The sequence below is a fragment of the Sebastes umbrosus genome, chromosome 1, assembly GCF_015220745.1.
Source record: "Sebastes umbrosus isolate fSebUmb1 chromosome 1, fSebUmb1.pri, whole genome shotgun sequence".
Classification (NCBI taxonomy): domain Eukaryota; kingdom Metazoa; phylum Chordata; class Actinopteri; order Perciformes; family Sebastidae; genus Sebastes; species Sebastes umbrosus.
Window position 1 is genome coordinate 42155163 of NC_051269.1, and position 13200 is coordinate 42168362.

At 36.2% G+C, this 13200-nt stretch overlaps 1 protein-coding gene across 2 annotated transcripts; it reads left to right on the plus strand.

Annotated features, from left to right (window-relative positions):
• The first annotated feature begins 945 nt into the window (after positions 1 to 945).
• On the plus strand, positions 946 to 12973 carry nuf2 (UF2 component of NDC80 kinetochore complex). 2 transcript variants are annotated; one of them, XM_037783624.1, is made up of 14 exons: positions 946 to 1148; positions 1207 to 1378; positions 5533 to 5607; positions 6631 to 6707; positions 7639 to 7700; positions 7814 to 7911; positions 8942 to 9015; positions 9785 to 9878; positions 9960 to 10022; positions 10915 to 11052; positions 11149 to 11289; positions 11744 to 11919; positions 12015 to 12150; positions 12679 to 12973. In XM_037783624.1, the coding sequence occupies exons 2-14, from the start codon at positions 1256 to 1258 to the stop codon at positions 12784 to 12786; spliced, it is 1365 nt and encodes a 454-aa protein (XP_037639552.1). In that variant the 5' UTR covers positions 946 to 1148; positions 1207 to 1255; the 3' UTR covers positions 12787 to 12973. The 2 variants fall into 2 exon arrangements, with proteins under 2 accessions (XP_037639552.1, XP_037639544.1); XM_037783616.1 differs by having other exon boundaries at positions 946 to 1378.
• The last annotated feature ends 227 nt before the right edge of the window (positions 12974 to 13200 follow it).

Sequence of the window (13200 nt, forward strand, 5' to 3'; positions counted from 1 at the left end):
ATGCATAAAGAAATATGTAATGAAATGTGTAAAGAAATATAAAAAGAAAATAATACATGAATAAATTAATTTGAGTTTGGGGAAATAAATCAGGGGTGAAATTCAATGGAAAAATCGTGCATAAATAAATAAATACATACATTTTAAAATAAATATAAAATAAATACACAAATAAATAAATGGGAACATTAAAGGCAAGGCAAGGCAAGGCAAGGCAAGGCAAGGCAGCTTTATTTGTATAGCACATTTCAACAACAGAGCAATTCTAATTAAATTAAATTATTATTAAATTATTATATTAAACGGTATAATAAGGGAATTAATACAAATAAAAGATAAATAAAGAAGCAAATTAAAACAAAAATATAAATTTATGTCACATTTTATTCAAGATTTAATATTCAAGCCCTTTATTGTCATTGTGTAGTACAACGAAATTAGATTGTGACAATCCCATAGGTGCTAATGAAAAGATAACACAATAAAAAAAGAGATAGTGCAATATAAATTTAAAAAATATAAAAGATAATACAATATAAAATATAAAAATACAATTTGTATATTGATGAGATGACAGTTTTGTCAGATTACTGTTTTGCAAGATTATTGCACAAAGTGTCCGTCAGATAATTATATAATTATTACACAGTAAAAATGATTGCATCAATTAATTAATGGCTACATTTATTTTTTATATTATTTTTGCTATCTATTTATTCGTTTATTTTTTGTTATTTATTAAATTAATCTAAACAACAGCATGAGGTTAAAACTAGGGGGTGCAGTTCAGGAGTGTAACACAGTCAGTGCGGTAGAGGGCGCTGGTGAGTCATGGATCATCTCTCTCTCATAACAGAAGAAGAAGTATGAACTGACCAATCAGATCGGTCTAATTTGCTGCAAATTCCAAACGAAGAAGAAATAGACCAATCAGATTCGCCGTCTGGAGATCAACACGGAAGTCGTTTTAAGGCGCCAAGTTTGTTTTTCCGTCGCTGAAGAGTTTCTCTGAGTCTCTCTGATTCTCTGATTCTCTGTTTCTCTGAGTCTCTCTGAGTTTCTCTCTGTTTCTCTGAGTTTCTCTGTTTCTCTGAGTTTCTCTGAGTCTCTCTGTTTCTCTGAGTTTCTCTGTTTCTCTGAGTCTCTCTGAGTTTCTCTGAGTTTCTCTGAGTCTCTCTGAGTCTCTCTGAGTTTCTCTGAGTCTCTCTGTTTGTTGTTTTGTTTTCTGTTTTTAATATAAACTAAAGTTGAGACGATGACTGAGAACACGTTTCCCGTCTACACCGCTGATGCGATAGTGAATTTCTTCCGAACAGAAGTTCTGACCGGACAAGAAGCGAAGAACTTCACGAAGAGCGACCTGACTCCTTCTGCCAGGGTAAAGATAACTATCATTAACTATCATTAACTACCATTAACTACCATTAACTCCTTCAGCCAGGGTAAAGATAACTATCATTAACTATCATTAACTATCTGACTCCTTCAGCCAGGGTAAAGATAACTATCATTAACTATCATTAACTATCTGACTCCTTCAGCCAGGGTAAAGATAACTATCATTAACTATCATTAACTATCATTAACTATCATTAACTAACTGACTCCTTCTGCCAGGGTAAAGATAACTATCATTAACTACCATTAACTACCATTAACTACCATTAACTCCTTCAGCCAGGGTAAAGATAACTATCATTAACTATCATTAACTATCATTAACTATCATTAACTATCATTAACTACCATTAACTCCTTCAGCCAGGGTAAAGATAACTATCATTAACTATCATTAACTATCATTAACTAACTGACTCCTTCTGCCAGGGTAAAGATAACTATCATTAACTATCATTAACTATCATTAACTATCATTAACTAACTGACTCCTTCTGCCAGGGTAAAGATAACTATCATTAACTATCATTAACTAACTGACTCCTTCTGCCAGGGTAAAGATAACTATCATTAACTATCATTAACTATCATTAACTAACTGACTCCTTCAGCCAGGGTAAAGATAACTATCATTAACTATCATTAACTATCATTAACTATCATTAACTAACTGACTCCTTCTGCCAGGGTAAAGATAACTATCATTAACTATCATTAACTATCATTAACTATCATTAACTATCATTAACTAACTGACTCCTTCTGCCAGGGTAAAGATAACTATCATTAACTATCATTAACTAACTGACTCCTTCAGCCAGGGTAAAGATAACTATCATTAACTATCATTAACTATCATTAACTATCATTAACTAACTGACTCCTTCAGCCAGGGTAAAGATAACTATCATTAACTATCATTAACTATCATTAACTATCATTAACTAACTGACTCCTTCAGCCAGGGTAAAGATAACTATCATTAACTATCATTAACTATCATTAACTACCATTAACTACCATTAACTCCTTCAGCCAGGGTAAAGATAACTATCATTAACTATCATTAACTATCATTAACTAACTGACTCCTTCAGCCAGGGTAAAGATAACTATCATTAACTATCATTAACTACCATTAACTACTTCAGCCAGGGTAAAGATAACTATCATTAACTATCATTAACTATCATTAACTAACTGACTCCTTCAGCCAGGGTAAAGATAACTATCATTAACTATCATTAACTACCATTAACTACTTCAGCCAGGGTAAAGATAACTATCATTAACTATCATTAACTATCATTAACTAACTGACTCCTTCTGCCAGGGTAAAGATAACTATCATTAACTACCATTAACTACCATTAACTACCATTAACTATCATTAACTACCATTAACTACCATTAACTACCATTAACTACTTCAGCCAGGGTAAAGATAACTATCATTAACTATCATTAACTATCATTAACTACCATTAACTACTTCAGCCAGGGTAAAGATAACTATCATTAACTATCATTAACTATCATTAACTATCATTAACTATCATTAACTACCATTAACTCCTTCAGCCAGGGTAAAGATAACTATCATTAACTATCATTAACTATCATTAACTAACTGACTCCTTCAGCCAGGGTAAAGATAACTATCATTAACTATCATTAACTATCATTAACTAACTGACTCCTTCAGCCAGGGTAAAGATAACTATCATTAACTATCATTAACTATCATTAACTACCATTAACTACTTCAGCCAGGGTAAAGATAACTATCATTAACTATCATTAACTGCCATTAACTACTTCAGCCAGGGTAAAGATAACTATCATTAACTGCCATTAACTACTTCAGCCAGGGTAAAGATAACTATCATTAACTATCATTAACTATCATTAACTATCATTAACTATCATTAACTAACATTAACTACCTGACTCCTTCAGCCAGGGTAAAGATAACTAACATTAACTAACATTAACTAACATTAACTAACATTAACTAACATTAACTATCATTAACTATCATGAACTAACATTAACTACCATTAACTACCTGACTCCTTCAGCCAGGGTAAAGATAACTATCATTAACTATCATTAACTATCATTAACTATCTGACTCCTTCAGCCAGGGTAATATTAACTATCATTAACTATCATTAACTATCATTAACTATCATTAACTATCATTAACTATCATTAACTATCATTAACTATCATTAACTATCACTAACTATCTGACTCCTTCAGCCAGGGTAACTGTTCAAATACATGATAATGAGATAATGAGGATGTTTGAATGGTAGTAAAAGTACATAAAGGACTTTGGGCATTCAGAAGAAGATGTATGGCTTTTCTAGGTAGATTAACAATAATAGTTTCTGAGCAGTTTCCAGAACAGAAGCACTCGCCCTCCAAACATCCTGCAGAAATCTACAAATGTTTATGAAAAGTTTTTGATCCCAAATCACAGCATAGCTTTTTCTATGGTGTTCCTCAGGTCTTGGTGTCTTAATGTGGTGTTTAGGAGGATTATTGATCATTTGTATCAATTCTCAAGTGGTAAAAAAAATGGTTAAATTTAGCACCAAATCTGTGTAACAAATGGAATCAACTCCAAACATTGCTGCAACAACTTATGAGACATAATAGAGCATGGGGGATGACCATCATATACTTCTATGAAAACCCTTTTACAATTCATTTAAATTATTTAATTGACACACAGTGCTGAGCTGCATCTCAAATTAATCTCCAGCTTTCAGATGATGTTCACCACTTCTATGTGACATCTACTGTTGACCTGCTATCTCCCCCTAAAGACCCCCTGGACCCCCAATAACAATTCTCTTGAAAACAGGTCCTTGTTCTCAATCACTGCAGTAACAGGGGCCCTCTGAGACCCACCCGGGCCCTCTGAGACCCGGGTGGGTCTCAGAGGGCCCCTGTTACTGCAGTGATTGAGAACAAGGACCTGTTTTCAAGAGAATTGTTATTGTTGTACAGCATCAAACAGCTTAAATGCGATGTAGCTTCACTGATGAACGTACTGGATCGGCAAAAAATTAATTGGCAGCTAGAGCTGCAATGATTTAGTGATTAGTTGTCAACTGTTAAATTAATCACCAACTATTTTGATAATTGATTTGATTAATTTATTTAGGATGGGAAAAAAGTCAAAATTCTCTGTTTCCAGCTTCTTAAATGTGAATATTTTCTGGTTTCTTTACTCCTCTGTGACAGTAAACTGAATATATTTGAGTTGTGGACAAAACAAGACATTTGAGGACTTCATCTTGGGCTTTTGGGAAACACTGATTGACATTTTCTGACATTTTATAGACCAAACAACTAAGCAATTAATCGAGAAAATAATCAACAATGAAAATAATTGTTAATGGCACCCTAAGGGCAACTTTTTTGGTAATCGATTCATTGTTTTAGTTACTTTTTTAGGCAAAATCGGTGAACAGCCACCTTCTCTAATGCTTGTCATATATGAAAGTAAATAAATTAACATGTTATGGTTTTGGTTAGGGCAGTAATTAAAGATTATTTTCATTATTGATTAATTTGATGATTATTTTCTTGATTAATCGATCCATAGTTTTGTCTAATAAAATGTCTGAAAGTAGCTTTCGGGGCTTTTCCCAAATCACAAGAAGATGTATTGATTGCTTGTTTTATTCGACCCACAGTCCTAATCCCCAAAATATTCAGTTTGTGATCAGATATGACACAGAAAAGCAGTAAGTCATCACAGTTGAGAAGCTTTAATCATCAAGTGTAGTCAACAACTAAAACAAGGAATCAAGAAAATCATCTGCAGATTAATCAATACTGAAAATAATTAGTTGCAGATCTAAACTCAGATTGCTGCTTTTGCATGTAATCTTGTTACCAAGCCTGTATGAACAGGTGCAATGATTACAACAACCAATAACTCTTTCAATGTACATATGGGCATGTGAGGAAAAATCGATAATTTCATGATGTTCCAGTGGACCAGACGAGATACCTGCCTGTATTGGAGATGCTGTTTTAGTTTCAGCCATCGGTCCTTTATGTTCAGATAAACTACTAATCATTAACGTATCTCTCACTTATTCTCTCTTACAGCCAGAGGCGGTTCAAACGTTGAACATGAGAGTGCTGCATCTCCTGTATCGTTTCAGACCCGAGTGTCACTCCATGGTAAGTACTGCATTTGACAGGTAATGTTAAAGCGATAGTGTGGGTGTTTTGAAGTGGGGTTGTATGAGGTACTTATCCATAGTCTGTGTTACCTACAGTAGATGACGGTCGGCAGTTTGGAGAAACAGACAGGAGTTACCACATGGAAGCAAAGCAATGTGCTGCTGTGGACGGGGGCAGCAGCAAAACATATTTAAGACACCTAAAAGAAAGGCTCACCTAAAATATCAGTTTAAGTGTACACTATATTCAGTGTACAGACAGCCCTTTCCAACAGGGAACTGAAGCCGCTTTCCCATCTAAGCTCTCGCCAAAGCCACCAGACTCCATTTAAAAAAAAAAAAAATTTTTCCTTGCAGAACACAGGGGTTGCTGGTCTACCGCTGCCTCGATCGGTTAGTTTGTTTTGTGTTATTATGTGACTTTGGTTAGTTCAGATTCACCAAAGTCACACAATAGCACAAACTAAAGAGTCTGGTTGCTTTGGCGAGAGCGTAGATATCAGTTTCAGTTCCTTGTTTGGAAACATAAACTGTATAGCTGTCTCACAACAAGGTGGCGGTGAAAATATTCTAAATATAGCGTACACTTAAACAGATATTGATTCTTTTGGGTGTCTAAAATGTGTTTTGCTGCTGCCCCCGTCCACAGCAGTACATTGCTATGCTTTTGTGCGGTACCACCTGTCTGTTTCTCTAAACTGGGGGCGTGCCGACCATCATCTACTGTAGGTAATACGCTGACTATGGATATGTACCTCATACAACACCCAAACTATCCCTTTAAACCTGCTCACCAGTTCATGAAGGAACTCTTGATTTCATTATAGATTCCAAGTTACACTGAGCAGTCTCATGTATTCCTTTTTGTTTGGCATTATAATGTCACTTGCTACACCTGCATGTTTATGTAAGGAATGATGTGGTGGTAGGCTATATGTTATAGATAGAGTCATCCCAGTACACCTAGTTGTTATCTTTCTTATATTAAAGAACTTGCTTTTTCTTTTTCGTTTCCCCACAGGTTCCACTTCTGGAGAATATTCAGAATCCAGTTTATCACGAGACGACAACTGCCATCACAAGCGTCTGCAGATGCATGTGAGTTTTCTGGCTTTCTCTTCTGGATATAACACAATTTGTACCAACAGACGCAGAATGGCGGATAGGATGATCGCTGATAACATCAAGTTTATGGATATACTGTATTTAGATATATGTAACCAAACCGAGTAGACTCACATGAATGGAGCACACGGCTGTTTTTGTTATTCTTAGTTCTGTTCAGTTAGTGTGTCCTGTTGTCGGGTCATGTTGTTACTGTTGTGCTGTTATATGTAGGGCTTGATACTTTTAGGCTATACCATGATATACAATATATATCTTGATATTTTCATATTTTCTCTAAAACAATTTTGATTTAACCCTTTCAATTCAATTCAATTTATTTTTATATAGCGTCAAATCATAACAGAAGTTATCTCGAGACGCTTTATATATAGAGCAGGTCTTAGACCGTACACCATGTGATAATCATACCAGCGTGATCAGTCTCGTAAACTAATCTGAACACTCTGAGGTGTTGTACTGTCATATTCAAGTCAGATATTATAATAAATGTATTCTTATTAAGTTTGCATGGTGGTCGTTTTTTTTTAAATTATCATTCATTTTATTTATTATTGACTGACTGACTGACTTATTGAATTTATGTGAAATTGCCTATCACATTCACAGGAAGATCACTTTTATTTTGAAGCCAATTCTTACGCGCTCTTACCGTAATGCCTAGTAATATATACACAAACTGCAAAACAACATCCAACAAAAACCATCAATCAACAATGAACTAAAAGCCTCTTGTCTATGAGACTGGCCTCTAGAGGGAGCTCCGGCCAGCTTATAAAGGAATTTCTCCTTGGAGACAATAAAGTCTGAAGTTTCCTTGAAAAGGCTACAGCTCTGGAGATTGTATGCACAACGTGTATTGTCGCATATATTTTTAACACCACTGTGTGTGATCTTTTCATAGGCAGCAGTTTCTTCCCATGTGCATGGTGTACGATTTTTCCCTGATGGACCTTCTAGCTCCAAGTAAGTATATGATTTTTCAGTTGCATCTGTCCAGAGTTTTTCTGAAACTATATGACGTTTGGTTATCTGATAAACTAGATGTCTGATAACCCGAGTTTATGGTTCCTCTCCAGATAAGCAGAAGACTCTGAGTGTTCTAAGTGCCATCATGAACTATCTTCACTTCAGGAAGCAGAGGATGGGCATGATCATGGAGAAGCTGGCCAAATTTGTAAGTTACCTGACTGGTCCGTAACATAATGCACTCCAAAATATTAAGAACAAGTAACAATAAGGAAGGATGTATTAAAAAGCCTTTATCTAGTGGCTAAATCATAAAAAAAAGACAGCATGTTTCAACTACTGTAAGTCTTTGTCAGGGTTTCTAAAGAACAGACAACACAGGTGTGTTCTCACCTTTATAGTAGCAACAACCAATGGGAGGCAATCACATGACCCAGATGATAACATGACCGGAAACATGAAATAACTTGTGATGAGATTACACAGAAAAAAGTAAATAAATGAAACACAGGTACCCATATATACAGTAAGCTTTAATATAGGCTGTGAGGAAAACGGGGAAACCTGTACAGAGATGGCAAGTTTATTTATATAACACATTTCAACAAGGCAATTTAAAGTACTTTACATAAATCAGAGCAGAATAAAGCATCGAGAAACACATTATAAAAGATAAAATAGAATACAATACGGAATAAATCACGGAGCCAGGGGGAGCGGGGTAATATTGTGAGGAAAAAATCTTGGATATTCTCTGAGATTAATGTCACACATTTAGCCGTTGTCTGAATTTTGTTACGCCTAAAGCAGTGTTGTTATTGCCAATGGGTTATCAGTTAAATCCTAAAAAGCTTTTTCCAATTTTCTCTCTAACGGAGGGCCTCTGAGCAAGGCGAAGTTCTTGAAAGATACATATACACAATTTCTTTCATGTTATTTCTGTGTTCTTTTCTAGAGTTTTTTTCTCGTAAATTTATGACTTGATAATCTCAGAAAATATTCAAGTTTATTTCTCATAATTTTGTGATTTTTCTTTTCACATAAATGTACCATTTTAATCTCAGAGAATATCCAAGTTTTTTTCTCTGAATATTTCCCCTTCTCCCGGCGCTTTTTTACCTACAGTGGCCCTAATGCGCTGTCGTAGTTATTGTCAGTGCAGACACGGTAGAAACCATTAACCTGTTTCCAGAGTGTGTGTCTGGAGTTATTCTAACCGTTCCTCTCTCTGTTGTCAGAGGGCAGACATGGACCGGCTGCAGTTCTACAACAAAGCCAAAAAAGAAGCAGAGAAGAAGATTGAGATGCTGACGTAAGTTTTGGATTCGATATGTGTGATTTGTTGATGTAGTTGTTTGGTGTTTTGCTGCTTCCAGCTTCTTTAATGTAATGTTTAGCTGCTTTGCTGTTTTATTTATATCCTTTTAAATGTAATATTTCTGTTAGTTGGGCAAAACGAGCAAATTTGAAGACGCCAACCTCGGCTCTGGGAACGTTTAATAGACAGTTTATAGACTAAAGATCAATTACCTAAAGGGACAGTTCACCCCAATTATTTGTAAATATAAGATATTGTATACAAATATTTTTTTTTATAAGCACACAATAATGGAATGATGGTCTATTTTGTGATCATTTGTAACAAACAAATGCTATGTCAAGATCACTGGTCAATTTTGACATCTTGAGGCTATTTTGCTTCCATAACATGTCTTCTTTCAGTGGAAAGAAAACATCCAAAATACACATTAAGGTGTTTATTTTACTATTTTGTCTATTTGTGTCTGTAGATTTTTACTAAATTCACCAAAAATTAGCATTAGATAATGCCTCATTTGCATATTTAAATATAACATTTTATAAAATTTGTAATGCAAAAAATCTCTGCCTTAATGTCAGTAATCAACCGGGGATGTTTCATGTATTAGTTAAGAATTGTACCCTATTCACCTGTAGTGTCTCTCCTTAATAATCATGTTTTCATGATCACAAGAAATCAGAATATATTTAGATGTGTGTCCTCTCCAGTAACGTAAAAGACTAAAGCTTCACTTTGCACATTTGTTGTTGTTGTTGTTCAGGACCATCCCACCGGAGCAGCAGGCCGAGGCCGACGAGCTGGCAGCTGCTCTCTCTGAGCTGCACGCCACCAACATCCACGAGTACCAGGAAGTGGTAAGTGGTGATGACACACAGCCAAATGATAAAACCTGTTGTTGTGTGTGAGCCCTCAGGTGACATAAAATCTCCTTTCAGGATGCCAAAAATGAAAGCATCGCAGAGTGGAAAGCCAAGATTGCAGAGAAGACTCAGAAACTGGTATGTGACTGTGATGATGAATATTTGATGCCAACTTTTATAGGTCTTTGTGAACAATATTAGTCCAGACCAAAAAAAATAATTTGTTGGTACCACATAAGGTGACAGAGTCTAGCAATGGTTTTTGTAATCCTACGTGTGTGTGGACACATATTCTTGATGTGATAACCTTTGCGGAGTGGCAGCTTAGTTGTAGTTAACATGCCTACCTTATGACGTGCGTCTAGAATGATGAAATAGGCATTATTATTGAGAGACTACAGACCAAAGCCAGTTGGGTCACAATCTGGTCTTCTTACATTTGTTTAAATTCACAACAAAAATACAGGAAAATTAAGGAAACTTCAATACAGTCATTTTATTTGTTACACCAACAGAAGTAAAATAATTAGGGCTGGAAACCTTTTTTTTTTTCAGTGAATTAGTTAAGTCTGGAATAGATTGGTGCCGTCTGTTGTCCCTCTGTTTCTAGCAGCTTGTTTGTTTGCTCATGATCATTTACTGGCAGACGAGGCAAGTGCTAGTTGTTCTGTATTATTTCTGTTCAGTAAAGATATCGCCCTAAAGCATCCCCTGCTTTATGGTCTATCTGACTCTAAATGGGACCATAATTTACTAAATGAACATCATGCTGTATTGAAGAAGACTTGAAACTAGCGATTGAGACCATAAACTCATGTTTACAATGTTTACTGAGGTCATAAATCAAAAGAGAAGTAGCCTCATTTTCTCAGAGACTTCTATACAATCAGACAACAGACAGACTGGCCCCAAGGACTCTAATATGTGCTACTTTGGTCTGACGTCCCAAACCCCCTCAGAAAGATAAATCCAGTAAGCGTCAAGGCCTTTCCCTGAAAAGAGGTGTGTGCTGTTTGGATGTGTGTGTCAGGCCCAGATGAAGGTGGATGTCTGCAACCTGAAGGAAAACATCAGCAAACTCAAGTCTCAGATTGTGGAGTCTCCGGAGGAGCTGAAGAGTCAGATGGAGAAGATGAGGGAGAACGTCAAGAACATCAAGACCTCCATTGTGAGTAGAAAAGAAAAACCTGAAATGAGGCTTTTTTTTGTTGTTATTCGCCTGTATGATACGTTTGTTTTGTTTTTTTGATGGCATTGATTTCAGACGGGAACAGATGAGTGTATGGTGGAGCTGCAGAACATGGTGCAGAGTGTGACTCACACTGAGGCCGAGATCCAGCAGGTGTACAACCTGCTGCAGGACCTGGGGAGCAGCATGAACAACACCAAGCAGCGACAGGAGGAGGTAGGAACTGTGGAGGACGGAACCGGATAAAATCAAAAAATAAATAAATAAATGACTCAATAAATAAATACATCATTAAATGTTGCAAAAATAATATTAAAAATAAATGTAGCCATTAATTAATGGTATTGTATAAAGAAAATAATATCGATATAAATTAGTTTGGGAAAAATAAATAAGGGGTGAAATGCATAAATAAATGCATATAAAAATGAATAACTACATTTAAAAATGAATACAAATAAATACATGAATAAAAGGGAAAATTAAACAGAAGAGTAAATAAATAAGGGAATTACTACAAAGATAATTAAAGAAGTAAGAGAAAACAGAAATATAAATTTGTCACATTTTATTAATTAATTAAAGGCTACATTTATTTTTACCATAGTCATTTATTCATTCATGTCATTGTGCAATTCTGCATTATCATATTATTTATTTTTCTCTGCAGTACCAGGAGCTGACGGCTCTGTATGAGAAGCAGCAGAAGGAGCTGAAGAACCTGTACATCGAGGAAGGCCAGCTGAAGCGAGCTCTGGGCATGAAGCTGGACAAAGAGTCCAAACAGAACATCCGCAGGCAGAAGAAGAGAGAGATGAAGGAGCAGGATCTTCAAGACATGCAGGGGTATTTCATTTAATGCCATAATATATACAACATACTGATCAGTCCTGTTTTCTGTAAACTGAAAGTTTAATAACCCACGTTGAACGGTTCTGCAGGCAGTACAACCAGGTCCATCAGAAACGCGAGGAGATGGTCGACAAAATCCAAGAGATCTCCAGAGAGACGCAGCAGCTGAAGGCCAAGATCCAGAGCCTGAGAGACGTCTGCAGCCAAGAGTCAGCCAAAGCTCAGGTGAAAGCATCTCCCCACGTCTGCCCGCGTTTATTATCGTTTCATTCATAGTTTGAGTAGAGACGTCACGATACCAGAAATATAGTAGTCGATACCAAAACAAAAGTAAAACCATTAATCTCATCTACTTCAACATCCACTCCTTTATTACCGTCTGCATAGAGATAAACAGATCATAACTCTCTCTCTGTTATCTATTTAGATTGATGTGAAAACATCACTCTGTCTGTCTGTCTGTCTCTCTTTCTCTCACTGTCTGTCTCTCTCTCTCTCTGTCTGTCTCTCTCTCTCCCTCTCTCTGTCTCTATCCCTCTCTGTCTTTCTGTCTCCATCTCTCTCGGTCTGTCTCTCTTTCTCTCTCTCTCTCTGTCTGTCTCTCTCTCTCTCTGTCTGTCTCTCTTTGTTCTTTTGTCCATGAAACCTGCCTTGGCGGAGGTCTGCGCTCTCCGATTGCACTTCTAGTTACATGATTATTTTGGTCCAAACGTTTATGTTTGAGACTAACCTGTCTGACTTTACTGTGTCCAGGCTCTGTACGACACCCTGTCAACGTCAATGGACAAGCTGCACAGAAGGATCGAGATGCACGCTGCCGACCTGAAACAAGACGTCACCAAGATGTCTGCTAACTTTTAAATGGATCATTTTACATTTTCATCGTTCATGCTAATGTGTGGTATTACTTCTCTTTTTACTATGTGGTATTACTTCTCTGTTATGTGTTTTTACTCTTCTAACCTTTTGTTGCCTTTTTGACCTTTACTATTTATAATCATTTAGAGTTGTATATTATCAGTTAATAAATCTGATCAGAAAAGACTGTGTAGCTGAAAGGCTTCCATCCTTCAGAATGAGCACATATGCTGAATTCCAGACAGAACAGCAGTCAGAAATGTGGAAATTTGAGTCTGGAAAAGTATGGAACTGACCTCTGACAGGATGCCTCTTCTTGCGCTGTGGTTCTCAACTTGAACTTGTTTGTAGTACCAAAGCCAATTCCGCCTACGCAGTTTTAAAGCTAGTTGGTGTCGGTGTTAATCGTTAATAAAC

What these genes read in the sequence shown, in the direction of transcription:
- nuf2 (XM_037783616.1), top strand. Translation starts at nt 1,256, where the DNA reads ATGACTGAGAACACGTTTCCCGTCTACACCGCTGATGCGATAGTGAAT. An exon ending in TGGAGAAGCTGGCCAAATTT is followed by an intron (nt 7,912 to 8,941) that starts GTAAGTTACCTG and finishes CTCTGTTGTCAG; the next exon opens with AGGGCAGACATGGACCGGCT. An exon ending in CAGAGAAGACTCAGAAACTG is followed by an intron (nt 10,023 to 10,914) that starts GTATGTGACTGT and finishes TGTGTGTGTCAG; the next exon opens with GCCCAGATGAAGGTGGATGT.